The sequence below is a fragment of the Rhea pennata genome, chromosome 1 (genome assembly GCF_028389875.1).
Source record: "Rhea pennata isolate bPtePen1 chromosome 1, bPtePen1.pri, whole genome shotgun sequence".
NCBI classification, from domain to species: domain Eukaryota; kingdom Metazoa; phylum Chordata; class Aves; order Rheiformes; family Rheidae; genus Rhea; species Rhea pennata.
The window spans coordinates 39,442,528-39,460,745 of record NC_084663.1 but is presented as its reverse complement, the minus strand read 5'-3'; the positions used below and the strand labels follow the sequence as shown (position 1 = coordinate 39,460,745).

The following is an 18,218-nucleotide window of genomic DNA, read 5'->3' as shown; positions in this document are numbered from 1 at the left end:
TTTCTGGATGTGCTATCCTAGTCTGTGCCATCATGTGCTTGTATTAGCATCTGTTTCAGCAGAATAGGGACTGATAGATCATACACAATTTTATTTAAAATGGTGGTATCCATTCTGTGGCCATTTGATCACAATAAGTGTTTAAAATAGGTATGGGCTGTGGGAGAATAAAGTTGACTGATATTTTAATTGGAAGTTTGATTACTGATCCTGTTGCTCCCTGGTAGTATGCAAGCGAGTTATTCCCCTGGAAGCCAGACTGCTGCAAGAGCAGAGAACTACATGTGCACACACGGATAACCCCGGCCGTGAGGCCCCTGTGAATATATTCCTGCACTGAACTGCATGCCCCAGCTGAGAGCGGCCCTGTGATGTGCTAAGTCAGCAGCCTGTATCAGTACATGTTCAGGGATCTCTGCTCCCAGTCCACACTCCACTGCACAGCACAATGTGCCCAAATGTTTCCAGAAAGCCTCTTTGCTGGGTGACACATTCAACATCCTCTGCTTTAAGATCAATGTGCAGATGTTTGCCAGCTACCCAAGAAACTGATAGCACTAGAAGCTGTTATCCTTTATGAAAAGCAAGAAGATTGAAGGGGCAAGATAATACTGTGGTGGTGGAAGGGAGACAGAAGAGTGATCAGGGGTTGCAGTCATAGGCAGTATCTGATCATGTTTTGCTGATTTCTCCATAAGCTTGATTTTCTGTCGTTCTGTCCATTTCAAAACAAAGCACCTAAAACCTCCATGGCTGGCTTCAGTTTCTCTGTCCCATCTCATCTGCCCCTATTTCCAGCAACAGGCACCCAGCCTCCAGTCTGGTAATTGCTTGCTTTGTGTATGTCTTTTGGAAGATATCTCCTTGCTTCCAGCCATGAGGTTTGAACCACCTGGCTTTTTCATGTTAAAGGATTCAAAGTATCAGTCACTCTTTAGATTGTTCAAGATGGCCCATTTTGTTTTGACTGGAAGAGTCCTAGAGTGGCTGATATAAGCTGCTCCCCCAGCAGAGCTAAGGTCATCTACCTCAAGTACATGGCAGCAATAAAGTTAGAAAGGGGTTAAGGATAAAAGCAGCTTCAGCTGGCAGAACTGTAATGAGCAAGGACATGTCACAAGCCCACAGTTACTCAATGGCAGAAAGACCTAATCGTCCAAGAGGGAAGAAGTGAGCTTGTGTCAAGATAGGTGTTTTACATACTAACATTCTCTGGAAAAACAAAAGCCTTACAGTTATTATTTTGAATGTGTCTCTTCATCTACTTTTATTCTTGTTTCAGACTCTAATCCTTAAAATATTATGATGCCTATAGGTTTGAAATGTGTCATGTTTAATAGCATCTGTTCGTTCAGCAGCTTAATTTATTTACCAAGAGGCCCAAACTACATTTAGTATTACCCATTCAGAAGCATGCACATAAACAGAGGTGGCAAGTCTACTACTAAGTAAAGAGAATTCTTTAGATCACAGAGATGACTAAGGCCAAACACATTTTAGACATCCCAAACACTCCAAAATCCATGCTAACAGCAATAAGACTGAATTTAACAGTGTAACTAGTTTAGCCTTCATTCAGCCTCTCAATCTATTGATAATTTCTGCAGGAATAGGTTGCTCTGCTGTACACGGGCAGGCACAAAAGCTGATAGGGAGCTCTGACCTTCCCTTGGCCCAAATAGGAAGTTACAGGTTTAATAATAATAATAATAAAGTGTTTTCAATAGAAATCATGGAGAAAATTTGCATCAAAGAGGAAATCTCTATTGAAATGAGAAAGAAAAGAGAAACAACAAGGACAAGAGCTTTCCAGAATAGCCAACAGCACAAGAGAAAGGGCATTTACTTGGATGAAAAAAACCAAGGTCAAATCCCAGTCAGAGTTGTATCTAATCTAAGAGGTCTGCTGTAACTATTGAAAGTTGTACTTGGCACAAAAACAAATACTGCATTATCCTGTTTTTATTGAGAAACTCCTTTTTCAGATAATGTTGTCACCTTTAAATATTGCAAAACCTATCTTATCTTAGCAATGAATATCCAGATGAAAAAGCGCTATAAGGAACGTCAAAGCAACAGGAAAAATGAGATCCTTTTTGCTCATGAATTTAAAATAACCTTACAAACAAGATCTAAAAACATGCTTAGTTGCTAATTGATCCACTTGAAAATCAAAACTGAATCACAGATAAAACAAATATTTCCTCAGTGGCAACATTCTCAGATTTATATTGGAAGATGCAGCTTTTCAGCAGCCTTTGAAAACAACTTTCTAATGCCACTATGATGAACTTCAGAGGCCACCAAATTAGAATTAGCAATTTATTGCTTTTGCCCATTAGCGTGGTATTCTAATGCAAAATCTCAAGCCAGAGTGCTTAACTAGAGACAGGAGATCAGTTATAGCTGGCATTGCACTCCACTAACCTAGCCTCTGCTTGAAAAGAATGCAAAAGAAAGCTGCTTTAAATGAGCTTGCTGCCTTTCCAGATTTACTTGTGGCTTTAACAGCAACCAGAGGCTTCCAGATGCCGGTATGTATTGAGTGAAAGAACAATTATCATTTGTAACTTTGGCATATAGCTAATGTCACTGTCACAGTAATGAAATTCAGCCATCTAACAGCCATCTCCACATGTTGCCTCTCAATAGCAGACCTTTGTCATATTCTAGTGCTACACAACACTGCTGAAGGAACAAAATCTTCCAAAATGTTTCATTTTGCTTAAGATTAAGTGGAATTGACAGGATTTCTTCCACATGCACATTTGCCCAGACAGATATTCCACCACACTGCCCCCAACAAGTTAAATTCCACATTTATTAATTCTGGTTAAAGAGCTCATAGAGCTAAAACCTCTGAGCTCTCTTCCACCATTGCAGTGTAACTGTCACAAAAGTCAATAGTATCTAGCCCATCTAGGACTTCCTAGAAAGTCCTGTTTTCCTAATCAATTCCTAAAAAGTTTTCTGGTCATCAGCTTTTTATATCATTTTATTATAATGTCTAACACTATGTTGGATATTTAACAGTTATGCAGTACAGCAAAGCACATACAAAGAATTAATATCTTGATAAATACAATTATCATCTTGCTGAAAGAAAGCTTGTTACCTTTTGATCTCCATGATTTGATGTGAACTTAATAACACAGTATGTATTTCTAAACATCTATAAACAACAAATTTGCCAGCTAGCAGCTCTAGATTGTGGTTCACTGACTTAAATTCCTTGGATTAAATACACTTCCTTGAGCAATGCCAGAGAATCTTTAATTTACCAGTCTGAAACCAAAACCCAACATTAGAATCACCACGTCTCAATCAGGCTAATAGAGCACCAGTAAAGAACTGAAATCACTCATTCAGCACAACAGAAAACACGCACGGGCAAACAAAAGATGTCCATGTTACCCAGAAAAGTAATTTTCTTAGCTGCTTTAAGATCACTATCATATGAAGAATACTTACACAGATAATAGAAGGATAACAAACACAGAATGAAAACTTTGGCATTGAAAGATTAGCATTAAAAAATTGCAAAGTGAAATTTAGAACAAGGGAAAAATATTTTAAAAGTAAAAAATACATAAACTTTTGAACAGCCATCTTGAATCATGTCATAAGAAGTTCTGAAAAAATTTTGTGGTAAGAGAAAGGAAAGACTGTGCCAGGACCTGCTACAGTGTGAAACATCTTTGGAAAAAACACACAAGAAATATCCCAGTCAAGAGAAAACAGAAAAATCTGCTTCTAATTTCTCAGAAAAGTCCAGAGGATACTACCATAATTACCATTTGAAAAATTATATTCAAGTAATTCCAGAGGAATTTATCAATGGAAAGCAACCTCCCTTCAACCTCTCAGGAAAAGTAGGGAGTGGGCTATCTAGCCTCATGAAAATCACTCAGATTTCACAAGTGATGAATTGCAAGGAAACTTCAGCAATTTCCCAGTTTCTTCCTCTTGGTCATTACCACTACAGAACTTAAAGTTCTATTGAATCCACCTTTTCTTTGTTTTTCTCTCAAAAGCACAGAGAGGAACACATCACAGTACCTCTATACCACTTATTTCATTCTCATAGCTCATTCTGTGGTAGTTCTATGTAAATTTGCATTTGGGGGTATTTTTTTTTTCTAATTTCATCCTCCTTTCTTCTTCAATTAATCCCAAACATTTACTACTGCACTTTTGATGGCACCAGAAATTGCTAAAACTGTTTCTTAAAACTAGGCTCTTACCTTCAAAGAACTGCTGCAAGGCCTCATTTTCTCCCACCACATCCATGGCAAGGCAGAAGTGTTTTACTTTTCTGTCACTTGAAGAGTTCCACTGGAAAAGAAAAATTGCACTGTCTCTCTTTCAGATGACTACGTAAGTACTAAGGAATCCACTTTTTGCTAAAAGTTTTAACTCCCTTCGCCCCAGCTAATTTCATTCTTTCATAACTAATGTCACAGGCACATTTAAACTCTGCTACATGTCAGGAACTTAACAAGACCTGAGTCAAGGTGAAGGGGACATGTTTTCTTCAGTTCAGTGCACGCAACGTTCCTCGTTTTAAGGACCTTTGATCCCAATACTGCCCATGATTACTCATGCGCAAAAAAAATGCAGCAATAAAAATTACCTTGTCTCTGTTCTTTCGTTTAGATGATGTAATTAATACTATTGATAAAACTGATCAGAAATGCAAGAGCAAAGCCATCACTGGTTTCAGCGTCCGCACAATCCCATTTAAATGGCTCCAAGTATCAGCCTATACAATTGCTTAAAATAAAGGAAAAAAACCACTTAATCTCATATCATACTTTGATATTAAAGAAGCAGAACTGCCTAACTACTGTAACAAAACTAAAATACAAATCAACTGCTTGTCTAAGGTATGTTAAAACATATGGAAAATCTGAAAACTGAACAAAGGTCTTTTAAGGTTAGTAGCAAATGCTAATTCACATTCTCTCAACTGATCTTTGTATAGTGCAGTCTGCTCCTGTTCTGTCTCCTCTTAACAAACAAATAAACAAAAAAAAATCAAAAAAGTAACTTTTTTAGTAGGTGTCTCTAAGAGGCACTGGGTTATAAACAAAAGCGTCAGTATAGTCAAGAAACCTGAAAAAGCCATTTTCTAAAGGAGTTATATTCGCTGGACAAGTAACTACAATGAAAACCCCAGCTATCTGTAGTGGCACAGGTTTCTCATGATAGGTAGTTTATATTAAAAATACATGAAAGAATTTGGGGGAAGGGACTCAACAAAAACAAGCAGATCAGTATTTATAAAATGGTCAGATAGCTGAGCCATTACCACTCAAGATATGGTACATTTCTGCAGGCCCTAGCTATAAGAAAATAATCTCTGCATAATAAACTTGTGGATACCTTTCAAGTCTTGACACTATCATTCATAGCCAGAACCCCTTTTTCCCCTGCTTGCATGAGCATCACTTGTAAAGGATTATCATGTCAGAATAGCAGCAGCTACCAGGTGTCATTTAACTACTGTTACCTAATCCTGAAAAGCATTTGATTTCAATACGTAAACTAAGGAGTCATAATGATTTGAGGCATTTAAGAAGCATTTATGAGTGTAATACAGAACATAATAGCAGTCTGTTTTCCAAGGCTAGAACCAGACCACTTTATTAGAAGTTTATTACTTCGCCTAAGCTAATGATTAGATTTTTTTTTTCCAGATTTCTACAGCAAGATATAGTATCAGCAAGTCATAGACAGAAATATTTCATCAGCAGTGAAGTAGTCCATGTTGTACATATTCCATTACTAATAAAAGATTAAGGTTCAATTGTTTCTCCTAATTTTAACATTGAAATGACTGGCTAAAACTAACACTCACAGAGTGGTTTCAGGCACATATGCGTACAAGCAACACATATATGGTATTAAATTTTGCTGCTCACTCTATTTACTTTCATAAAAAGGGAAAACATTCCAGTAAGATGTAGTGACAAAGTGCTATTTTTGTCTAGAACCCCTCATTAAAAACCCAGTAACCACTAAGATGCTTCTTGTTGAAGAACCAACTATATAAAACTTGCCTTTACTTTTGACGCTTGTGAGCTACCTGCCAATGCTTTAATATCTATAATTGAGAAAAGGCTGTCAATCAAAGTCAAAATAGTAATTTTTCCAAAGGGATTTTATGACGCCATTTACTACATACCCACAACTGTGCTTCACATATCCTAATCAGCTGTCTGATGTCAGCTTGGAGTCCAGGTAAAGTGAAAGGACTAGCTAAATGGCACTCGAACAGAAAAAGCATTCTTCCTAAAAAGCCATGATACTTTTTCAGGTTCCTTTTTGTAGTCAGTTGTGTGTGTGAGGAAACAGATAACATTACAAAAGAACTATAATCAGCATATGAAACTCATGTAAAGGATATTTTATAGGTGCGAGAACAGCCATGGGAAGTTGATGTTTAACACTGCAACTTAGATTGTCTGCAAAAACCAGACAAAAAATTAAATTAAAGGAATGAAATTACTAATGAAAGCAAGTTAAAGGAGAAGAGAATGTTTTTAGCAATCAGAAATGGCTCTGGACAGATTTCTAAACTCTAAGTGAGGGTCAAAGATTGAAAATGTGATTTTATTCTTCCTTGATGTGTTTGAAAAGCACACTACCTTACATAGACAACATCCAGATGTATTATGCTGTTGACTCATCATAACAGGTTTTTCCTCTTACATTGTTTTTAAAATGAAAAATGTAGACAATCAACACTTAAATTCCAAATTCTCCTAATTATTTGTCCGGTAACCGTATAGTGATACACGTATCTAACACTTTGGTGAGGACAAAATGGCAAGCATTCATTCACTCTTCATAAAGTCTTCTCAGCATCTTACAGTTTGGAATGAATCCCCTCCCTAAGGGAGGTTTACATCATTCTGTATCGCAAACAAAGAACAGAAGACAGACACCACTTCAGACTAACATTTATTTAATCAGAAGTATTGTTTTCAACTGTAAATTACGATCACTAATACACCTGCAAGTGCTTACCACATTTGTTCAACTATCATATGTAAGCATATATAGCGTTAGTCAGTTTAAAACGATCACAGTACTTCTTAGTGCAATCTGCAAAAAGATAAAGATCTTGGACCCACTTTGTGGAAATAAATATCAAGTGACAAAAAGATTCAGCCATTTTAGAGTTATGTATATTAAACGAAGTTCACGCATGCGCAAGAGTAAAAAGATTTAGAGCTCTTCCTTGTAGTAGCCAAGTTTTGCTAGTGACATTTCTCTTCTCAGCTGCATAACTTCCCAGAACATCTGATCCACTAAAACAACAAAAGAGGTAGAAATGTCATTAACATAATGAAATAGCTTTTTCAACTGAGATATACAGTCTGTGTCACTGTACATTAACATCAATTCTGAAGTTTCCTAAGCTAACATCTGTAAAACCAGAATCAATGCATGAAAGCATTAATAAACTTTGTTAAAGCCAACCAAGCAATAAAATATTTTGAAAATTGTAAGAGGGTCCTATAAAAAACGTTTTGGATTTTTGTTCCCTAATTAAAGAAAACTATCAGTATTTATCAGCTTCAATTATTTGCAGTTTCTCAATATTCAATTTCCATGCCTATCATTCTCATCTTCTGTAAATTTAAATGACTGTACAAAGAAATAGTATAATTTGTAAGATAAGCAAGAATTGTTTCATCACAGAACCTGTGACTTTGTTGAAATACTCCCAGTTGTAATCTTTCTTCCTCCCTTTTCTTTCTCCCAGTAATCTGACTGCAGCAGTGAATTGGAGAGTGGAGAAAAAGATCTTTTTAAATTTCATCTGTATTTTGCCAAACACGATATGCATCCCTCAAGCTTCTAGAGTCCACAATAATACAAATCAGTTATTAACTACAAATTGTTCAAGACAAAATAATTTCTGTGCAGCCAAGATTATGATGTAAAATGAATCCAAAGACTAATTTGTGCAAGAAAAAAGGTCTCCCCTACTATATTTCAAAAAGCACTTTAGGAAAAACGAGATGTGCCTCGATATGATGCAAAAGTGGAAGCACATGCAATGTATAATGCAGACAACTATCATGAGTGTTCACATTCTAAAGGTGTTCTTGAAATACTTAGAAAGCTACAAATGCAAATTCTTTTTTCTTTTTCTTTCTTTCTTTTTTTTTTTTTTTTCTTTTTTTTTAATGGTAAAGGTAATTAAACTGGGTTTGGGGTTCCAGTTAAAGTCAAAAATTCTTGAAGAACAAAATCATAGAATCAGTAAGGTTGGAAGGGACCTCTGGAGATCATCTAGTCCAGCCTCCCTGCTCAGTAGGGTCACCCAGAGCATGTTAGACAGGGTTGCATCCAGGTGGGCTTTGAATATCTCCAGAGAAGGAGACTCCACAACCTCTCTGGGCAACCTGTGCCAGTGCTCTGTCACTCTCACAGGGAAGAAATTCCCCCTCACAATCAGGAGGAACTTCCTGTGCTTCAATTTCTGCCCATTGCCTCTTGTCCTGTCACATGGGACAACTGAAAAGAGTTTGGCCCTGTCCCCTTCACACCCTCCCTTCAGGTACTTGTACACATTGATAAGATCCCCCCTCAGTCTTCTCTGCCCCAGGCTGAAGAGGCCCAGCTCTCGCAGCCGTTCCTCATAGGGCAGGTGCTCCAGCCCTCTGGTCATCTTTTCAGCCCTATGCTGGATTCTCTCCAGTACCTCCATGTGTCTCTTGTCCTGAGGAGCCCAGAACTGGACACAGCACTCGAGAAGAGGCCTCAGCAGAGCTGAAGAGAGGGGCAGGATCACCTCCCTCCACCTGCTGGCAACACTCTTCCTAATGCAGCTGAGAATACCATTGGTCTTGGCCACAAGGGCACATTGCTGGCTCCTGGTTAACTTGTCATCCACCAGCACTCCCAGGTCCTTCTCTGCAGAGCTGCTCTCCAGCAGGTCAGCCCCCAGCTTGTCCTGGTGCCTAGGGTTATTTCTCCCTAGGTGCAGGGCTCTGCACTTGCCCTTGTTGAACCTCAGGAGGTATAAATAATTCTGAAAATATTGAAAACACTGACTACTTGATGGAAAGAAGAAAAGTGTCTTAAGTATTAGCAAAGTAAGTTTTTAGCTGAAACTATATAGGCTCTTCTAGTCAAAATAAAAGACGGACAGTCTTATAAATATACACCAAATTAAAGCTAAAATAATGCATTTTCAAGACTTTATTGTTGACCTAACACTGCAGAATCATCACTAATCTGAATGTTGTAAAACAATTTAATGTATGAAATAAGTGACTTTTTGGTTAATTCACTGAAAATAATTCCCTTTGGCAAGGAAAGTTAAAAGCGTTATTTGTATGAGGAATTGTGTGTCAATTTGTCACCTCAGGGGTACTTCAGGTTAGAAATGCAAAGAAAGGATATGGTTGTAGCTAAAATCCTGAGCCCTTGAAACAGGGAAAGAGATTACTGCAGGCAAGGTAGATCAAAGTGGGACTATTTGAACGGGTTGGGTCTATCCAAATTCTAGATGAAACAAACCTACACAGACTCAGACTGGATGAATGAAAGGCACAGACAGCCATAAACATTACAATGCTATTTTATTCTACTTTCAAAAAAATGCCACTGAACACTAAAAAATAGCAATTTTAAAAGGTGAAATTAAAAAAGAAAAACTATTAACAAAGGACTAATGACACTTTTTCTACTCTCTGAAGTGCTTAAGTAAATGTAGAAGCCTAAGAGGTACAGTGTGTTTCAACAAAAACTTGAACTAAAAGCATTATCTAACAACACTTGTCTTTATATTTCTTGACTTGGACTTGAAATGTGATTAAACTGTGTACAGCTTAAACACAATCAAACCATCTTAATTTCCTTTTATAATGATAAAAAGGAAAATAGCCTTGCAAATGAAGACCAATCGCTACAACTCCAACACACAATAGATTTTAAAATTCTATAGTTAAGTAATAAAGATGTATAATTCACACATTTTCACAGCCATCTTTTTTTTATATGGACATTTTACTGAAGCCAAATAGCACAGTTAAGCAAATTTCTGAATTATTAGCCCAGACAGGAATTTAAATAGGCAGCCGCTGAATATACTAGCCAGACAGCAACAAAGCAACTCTGGTAGGGAAGAAAAAAAAAAAAAAAAAAAAAAAAAAAAAATAAAGCATGAAGCAATGGCAGCAAGAACATGTTCCCCTTGCTGAAGGGCAAAAGGGGAAAGGGGAGGAAGTCTTACATTATTCATATACATAACATATCCAGTTGTTTAACAACTGGAACCCTGATCAAGAGACTTTACAATGTCCACAGCAAAGACCAAGAATTCATTTCTCAGCTGCACTTAGCTAGCTGCTTAAAATTTGGTCTGTTTTATTTTTTACAACTCAATCTGGAACTGTTGTCATCCTTCTCAGTTCTCCCTGAAAGTCTGATAAGAAGTGTTCAGTGAATTTTCAATGCACCAAATGAGAAAAGAGACGCTGACACACCAAGACAGTAAGAAATAAAAATATCGTCCAGGTCAAACCAAACTGAAGCTTTTTAGTCTCTCTAATCAACACAACACTTTCAAATGAAATGACATTTTATTGACTACAAAATTCTGGAAGTCAGTTTCAGGCGTTAACAACATAAAATAATGGAATTGAATTTCTAAAATGAGGTACTGTGAGAAAAGGGCAGGAGAGAACTGAATCTGAACCATCTCCATTTTCTGTGAAAAAAACTTAATTTCTTGAGTACTGTGTGAAAGACTATCATCAACTCCTCCCACCACAGTTTTTCATAAAACTTCTCACTGAACAGCATTAGAGTTGTTACAGGTGGACTAAAATCACTTTCTTTGCTGTTAAAAGCTTCACAAGTCAGAAGCAGAGTCAGAAGGATATCACCAACTTCTAGCTATTATTACAGTACAAACATGGTTTTCCTGTAATGTTACATTAGTGTTGTTGTGCACAGGTAAAAAGTTTTAGGCAAAAGTACTACTTAAATTGCTACTTATATCTGCAATATTTTTGCTACTCACCATCTTGCTGCTTCAGAAGTCCTTGTTGGATATATCTAATATATGTAAAGAAGTTGCACACAGAAGTAATCTGAAGCAATATAAAAATAATGGCAGTAAATCTCATATGTTATATAATTGCATGGAAAAATAATTACTACTGAAACAACAGTAGATCTACTTACTCTGTAACGACAGAAAGGAGAAATGTAGTAATAATTGCTTGAATCTCCTAATTTGATTCTATGCTTGCATGACTTACTTTGTCCACTGAGAGCACATTTCCTACAAAATATAAAGTTTGCATAATTTAGCAAACAATTCTGACATTAATGTCTGAATACCTGCACATGCTTAAGACTAATGTAGTTAATTTATATTGGGACAGGTATCCCAGTTTGATTTCATTTTAGAAGTTATTATTATATTTGGTTGCTAACTATTCAAGTTCCACAAGGATTAATTTTAACACTGCTGCACTGTGAAATAATTTGATTTTCAAATCTTTAGCTCCTGCATATTTGATCAATTCTGATCATATACTTCTGCATACACTAGTTCAAGTTGGCTCAATCCCTTTGAAACAGAGGGATCATTAACTCTTCATATGTGAAATAAACAGTTCAAATTATCAGTTGATGCCAACATTTGAACAGAAGATTTCTCTTTGATGTTATATCCTACCATAAAAACATCAGCACTGTAGAATAAGTCAATTCTCTAAAGGCTGTGCAAGATGCATTCTAAGACCAGCTTCGTATTTATGCCCAAATTTAAATTGCACTTTATATTCAGAGTATGAAAGAATTTCAGGCAAAAGGAAAGCAGAAAGCCAAGCAATAATTTTTTCAATTGGCATTATAAAAACTGATGGTAAAATAATCAAATTCACTTTTTCTAGTTTATTGCAATTATCACACTCACAAACAAGGAAAGGTCACTAGTCAGCAGAAAATCTTCCAAAACACAATATGAGAAAAAGCACATTAAATTTCAGGTATTTTCTCCAATATTCTTCAGGGAAGGGAAAAAAAGTTCTGCACACCTCTGATAAAACTACCATTAATACGATCTTAAATGCAAATAAACCAATAATCTGATTTATTTGGAATTTCTATATTGCAACCTCTCAGATGAACTAGGTTGCTATAGTACCCACTGTTTGACTGTAAATGCAGTCATATGGCTGTAAGAGTGCACATAGCTGTCCATAACAATTTATGAGGATTGGCAGCAGCACATTGATCCAAGAAATCCTGCAGTGGCTCAAACAAGCTGATCTACATTTCAGTCAAGCTTTTTCAAGACAGACTTTCAATGCTATGAAAATAAAGCCCTTTATTCCTCCTTGCCATAGAATTATCTTCTATATTTTATCTTCCATCACACCAGGTTAAATGCTGGCATGACAGTTGCTACTAATGACTCAGCTCTGTGCTGTACAGAATACATGCAGCTCAGTGTTTTGTTCCCCACTGGGACAATTACTCAAATCCTGTGGGGACCCAGCTGTCTTGCTCTAAGGCAGCACTTAAAACACATCATCACAAAAGTTACTGAATGGTGCCTGTATGTCAAGAACCTTTCTTCACTATTATCACAACTCCCTTCCCTCCCTACCACCTTATTTTGCAGTTGGGCTATTATACAGTATTTTATGCATCTGTTCCCCCCCACACACAGGCAACTATACAAGAAAATAACTCCATCAAGAACATTATTCAAATTTGTTATTATTTATGCTGCTTTTCTGTACTATGCTACTTAAAGAACATTGTTTCAATTTAAAAAATTGTGGTTTTCACTTTAAAAGTCAGAACTGTGAAACTCATTCTGATTACTGAAAACTGGAACACCTGTGTCTCATTAAGTGCCAGTAATATTTAAAGCACAACTGCTGTCAATTTACACTTAAATACTGCATATTCCTTAGCTATTATTTATCCACAAGCAATAGACCAAAACTTTGTCACTAAATAACAGTTGGAAAGGGGAGGAGGAACTAAATTTTTTTGGATATACTTTACAGTAACTAAAGTACAATTTGTATGCAGGTATTTCTAAACAGTTAACCTATAGCCAACCAACTGTTTAAGACTATGTAAATTCGTAATTAAAACTTATCTTGGATAGCACAAAATCAGTTAAAAATCTCATGAAACTTTTGAAGGATCATAGAATCAGTAAGGTTGGAAGGGACCTCTGGAGATCATCTAGTCCAACTCCAAATGAGTGGCCCATACAGGGATCAAACCCATGACCTTGGCATTATTAGCACCACACTAATCAGATGCAAATGAGTACCCTGGTCTGAGCGAATACTTCCTCAAGTCAACATGTACAGAAGTTGCTTGAACCACAGTGATTTTAAATCAATTTGCCAAATGCTCTTTAACAACATATGATGTGTTTCAATGACTTCTAGTTGTCTGCACTCTCCACTGCATTCATGGAATACATGACATAGCCACTATCTTGGAACTGAAATCAACATCCCTTGAGGGGCTCCATTATCCTTCTGATGGAGGGCTGTTACAGCTCAAAGTGCACCTTCCAGTGACAGGAGCAAGTTGAATACATGAATTCCAGAATTTGCCAGCTAGAAATGATCAAAGTCATAAAACATAATTTTAATTTTAAGCAGCAGCTTTAAAGGAAGAGTAAGAACTTCCTTTGAAGCATGTTAAAACATATTTTTAAAAAAGACAATGGGAACAAGAACTCAATAACAAGGAGTACCAGAATGAAAAGAAAGAAATCTCATGTCAAGTGGAAACAAGTAACATTTTAACGGAAACTTTCAATTAGAAAATTGAGTTTGGCCAAAACAAGTCATTTTGTCCAAAAGATATCCAAAAAAAAAAATCAGGCTTTTTCAAAACTTGAAGGTTCCAGACTGACACTGGTTTTGTTTAACCCTAACATACGCTGAGGTACACTACAACCCTCCTCTCTTACACCTGTCAAAGCCCTACTACCTCAGCCAAGTTTCTCTCATCTAACTTAAAGCCCTCACACAAAGTCTTGCCTCAGATTCCACTAGGATCATCCCACTTTCATAATCTTCCCTCGTTATTCAACCACACCTCATGCTATGTTCAACTCACACTCATCTCAATTTCAATCCCTCTTCATTGTATTGCTTCTGCTCACATTCAGAGGACTTGCTCTATGTATTTCCTCTTAAATCTTTCAGCTGCCTTTGCCAGTGTTATATAGCTCCTCAATTTCTTACACCATATTCTAGCTGTGGTATTCAGTTTGTACTACTTCATATCTATTTCTTTCATAGTGCCTTCTATGCCATAGCCCCTGTTTAAGTATCAGGATGATCATCTTTTAACAATCATGTATTACAAGCAAAGTAAACAACTCTCTCAAAAAAGAAGTTTCTCTTGAAGGCTTGTTCTATATTAGGCTTTATTTTTTTTTTTTTTTGGTAGTTTGATTTCCCCATAAAATTTTGCAATAGTACTCTTGATATCTCAGACTTTAGGAAAGATCTAAAAGTTTAAGATATACACATTTGAATGAGATGATCAGTTGATAGCAGTTTTCTCAATTCAAGAGTTCTCACATGGGTCAAGATATCCCTTTTGTCTGTTAGCTTAACCTACTTTGGTCCCCCACATTCAACTGCAGAAGCTTTCACAAATCGAACAGGTTGCAAGCCAACAGGTTCAATGCTCAGAGTGTTGTTTTCAACAGCTTCCAGAACAGCTGAGGCCAACTGCAAGAGAAATTTAGAAAGCAGTTAAAACAGTTTAGCATTAGCCATTATTCTCAAAGTAGTGATTCAATTATGAATCAGATTTGCCTTATATGCCAGTATAAGCAAAATCAGAAAGGTCCCATGCCCAGATTCAAATTTTAACTATTTGCTCTCCAAATAACTCTGCCTTTCATGAGGCAAGAAAACTGCCTTTACAGCAGAGTACATAGTCAAGCAGGAATCTCATGGGCTAAGGCCCTAGAGGGAAGGGGGGGTCCAGGAGAGCTGGCTAGTATTCAAACATCACTTCCTCCAGGCTCGAGAGCGGTACATCTCTATGAGTAAAAAGTGCAGCAAAAGGGGCAGGAGACCTGCATGGGTGAGCAAGGAGCTCCTGGACAAATTCAGACAGAAGAAGAAAGTACACAGAATGTGGAAGAGGGGACAGGGTACTCAGGAGAATTATAGGAATGCAGTCAGAATATGCAGAGATGCTGCAAGGAAGGCTAAGGCCCAGTTGGAATTGAGTCTGGAGAGGGTCATTAAGGACAACAGGAAGGGCTTCTTCAAATACATCAGCGGCAAGAGGAGGACTGGGGAAAATGTGGGTCTGCTACTGAATGGGGCAGGGGGCTGGTGACAAAGGCTACAGAGAAGGCAGAATTACTGAATGCCTTCTTTGCTTCAGTCTTCACTGCTAAGGGCAGCCCTCAGGAATCCTGGAGCCTAGATGTGAGGGAGAAAGTCTGGAGAAGGGAAAACTTTCCTTTGGTTGAGGAGGATAGGATTAGAGACCTTCTGGGCAGGCTAGACATCCACAAATCCATGGGCCCGGATCAGATGCACCCATGAGTACTGTGGGAGCTGGCAGATGTTGTTGCCAGGCCGCTCTCCATCACCTTTGAGAGATCCTGGAGAACTGGAGAGGTGCCTGAGGACTGGAAGAAAGCCAGTGCCACTCCAGTCTTCAGAAAGGGCAAGGAGGAGGACCCAGGCAACCATAGGCCAGTCAGCCTCACATCCATCCCTGGAAAGGTGATGGAACAGGTCATTCTGGATGTCATCTCCAGGCATATGGAGGAAAAGAAGGTGATCAGGAGTAGCCAGCACAGATTCACAAAGGGGAAATCCTGCTTAACCAATCTGATAGCCTTCTAGGATGGAGTGACTGGCTGCGTAGATGAGGGGAGAGCAGTTGACGTGGTGTACCTTGATTTCAGCAAGGCTTTTAACACTGTCTTCCATAACATCCTCCCAGAGAAGCTCAGGAAGTGTGGGTTAGACGAGTGGACAGTGAGGTGGATTGAGAACTGACTGAAGGGCAGAGCTCAGAGGGTTGTTGTCAGTGGCATGGAGTCTACTTGGAGGCCTGTGGCTAGTGGCATCCCCCAGGGCTCAGTCCTGGGTCCCACCCATCCTGTTCAACTTCTTCACCAGTGACCTGGATGAGGGGACAGAGTGCCTCCTCAGCAAGTTTGCTGATGATACCGAGCTGGGAGGAGAAGCTGACACCTGAGGGCTGTGCTGCCATTCAGAGAGACCCAGACAGGCTGGAGAGCTGGGTGGAGAGAAACTTCCTGAGGTTCAACAAGGGCAAGTGCAGAGCCCTGCACCTAGGGAGAAATAACCCTAGGCACCAGGACAAGCTGGGGGCTGACCTGCTGGAGAGCAGCTCTGCAGAGAAGGACCTGGGAGTGCTGGTGGATGACAAGTTAACCAGGAGCCAGCAATGTGCCCTTGTGGCCAAGACCAATGGTATTCTCAGCTGCATTAGGAAGAGTGTTGCCAGCAGGTGGAGGGAGGTGATCCTGCCCCTCTCTTCAGCTCTGCTGAGGCCTCTTCTCGAGTGCTGTGTCCAGTTCTGGGCTCCTCAGGACAAGAGACACATGGAGGTACTGGAGAGAGTCCAGTGTAGGGCTGAAAAGATGACCAGAGGGCTGGAGCACCTGCCCTATGAGGAACGGCTGCGAGAGCTGGGCCTCTTCAGCCTGGGGCAGAGAAGACTGAGGGGGGATCTTATCAATGTGTACAAGTACCTGAAGGGAGGGTGTGAAGGGGACAGGGCCAAACTCTTTTCAGTTGTCCCATGTGACAGGACAAGAGGCAATGGGCAGAAATTGAAGCACAGGAAGTTCCTCCTGATTGTGAGGGGGAATTTCTTCCCTGTGAGAGTGACAGAGCACTGGCACAGGTTGCCCAGAGAGGTTGTGGAGTCTCCTTCTCTGGAGATATTCAAAGCCCGCCCAGATGCAACCCTGTCTAACATGCTCTGGGTGACCCTGCTGAGTAGGGAGGTTGGACTAGATGACAAAATGACACAATATACCTTCTTATCTTGCACAAAGAAATAAAATATAGCTTTTTTTGAAAGCTACATAGTTATTGAAACACAGCTTTAAAAAAAAGCATTCAAAGAAATAAAACCAAGCAACAAAGAAAAACCAACAGGTAAATGCAACTTTAATGCAATGGCCTTGCTAAAACATCATCTTCATGAAACAAAGGGCAGCCTTCCTCAGCATTTCCTGATCTTAGATATTTATAAACACACAGCCTTTAGACACTAGTAGCATGTTAATTGTTTCACAGGCCTCAATAGTTGTCCAAGGTTTACTGTTTAAGTGTAGCCAAATAATATACTGTACATAATTCAAAAAAGTATTAAAGTAGTTCAAACATTCTCTGCCATCTCTCAAAAGCAAAATAGACCATTACACATGCACACACAAGACTACCAAGAGTTAATGTAATGCTTCAGCTAGTCAGACAACTGTACTTCCAATTATTCAAAAACATATGCAATTATTGTTTAAATTAAGCCCACATCAGTTGATATTCAAAAGGAAAATAGGAGTAGGTCACTACAAGCACAACATCTGGAAACAGTAACTGATAACTGACAAGTGCTGGAAGCCTCATTCTTTCCTTAAGAGAAAATACAAGTCTATAGTAATGGTATCACCACTGAAGTGGAAACAACAAAATTAAGTTGTGGGGGAAAAAAAACAGGATGGCCTAGTTAAACAAGCTGTAGAGGCAAATCAATTCCTGTAGTAACAAGATAAACTTTTTAGTGTGAGAGGTTCATATGCTGCTTTATACCAACAACAGTGAATGAGCATACAATAAAATAGAGCATGTTCCATGTAAAGTCTTTCAGTTTCTAAAAAATTATTTCCTTTTTCATTTTCTTATAAAAAAAAGTTGCTCAATAATAAGGACTAAGCAGAAGATTTGCAGCTGGAACCAATTCCACATTATTCCCAGTCTTTTATCTGTATTGGGGGGCCAGGGAGGGACAGGAAAATCACAAGTTAAAAAAAAGTCACATCATTGTTCTCATCTCAAACTGTCCCTCTTAAACATTAAACACCAAAGATGAGTTCTTGCAACTCAAACCTCCGTTTAAGAAAGTGTCCCAGTAGTGCTTTCCAGCTATTGTGATTGATAAAGAGAAAATATGTCCATAAAATCAAATAC

The 18,218-nt window shown here is 38.4% G+C and overlaps 2 protein-coding genes across 5 annotated transcripts in view; both read right to left on the bottom strand.

Moving 5' to 3' along the window:
* Positions 1-4,290, bottom strand: part of MYRFL (myelin regulatory factor like) — a 43,313-nt gene extending 39,023 nt beyond the window's left edge. Inside the window, exon 1 of the mRNA XM_062567273.1 lies at positions 4,245-4,290. Coding sequence (XP_062423257.1) covers positions 4,245-4,290 — 46 coding nt within the window. The remainder of the gene's footprint in view (positions 1-4,244) is intronic.
* A 2,659-nt stretch (positions 4,291-6,949) lies between these two features.
* RAB3IP (RAB3A interacting protein) overlaps positions 6,950-18,218 on the bottom strand; it is a 42,306-nt gene continuing 31,037 nt past the window's right edge. For all 4 annotated transcript variants that reach the window (XM_062584457.1, XM_062584438.1, XM_062584467.1 and 1 more), the window contains 4 exons: positions 14,644-14,756; positions 11,212-11,311; positions 11,048-11,117; positions 6,950-7,316 (listed from right to left, as the gene is read on the bottom strand). In XM_062584457.1, coding sequence (XP_062440441.1) covers positions 7,234-7,316; positions 11,048-11,117; positions 11,212-11,311; positions 14,644-14,756 — 366 coding nt within the window. In that variant the 3' untranslated portion in view covers positions 6,950-7,233. The remainder of the gene's footprint in view (positions 7,317-11,047; positions 11,118-11,211; positions 11,312-14,643; positions 14,757-18,218) is intronic.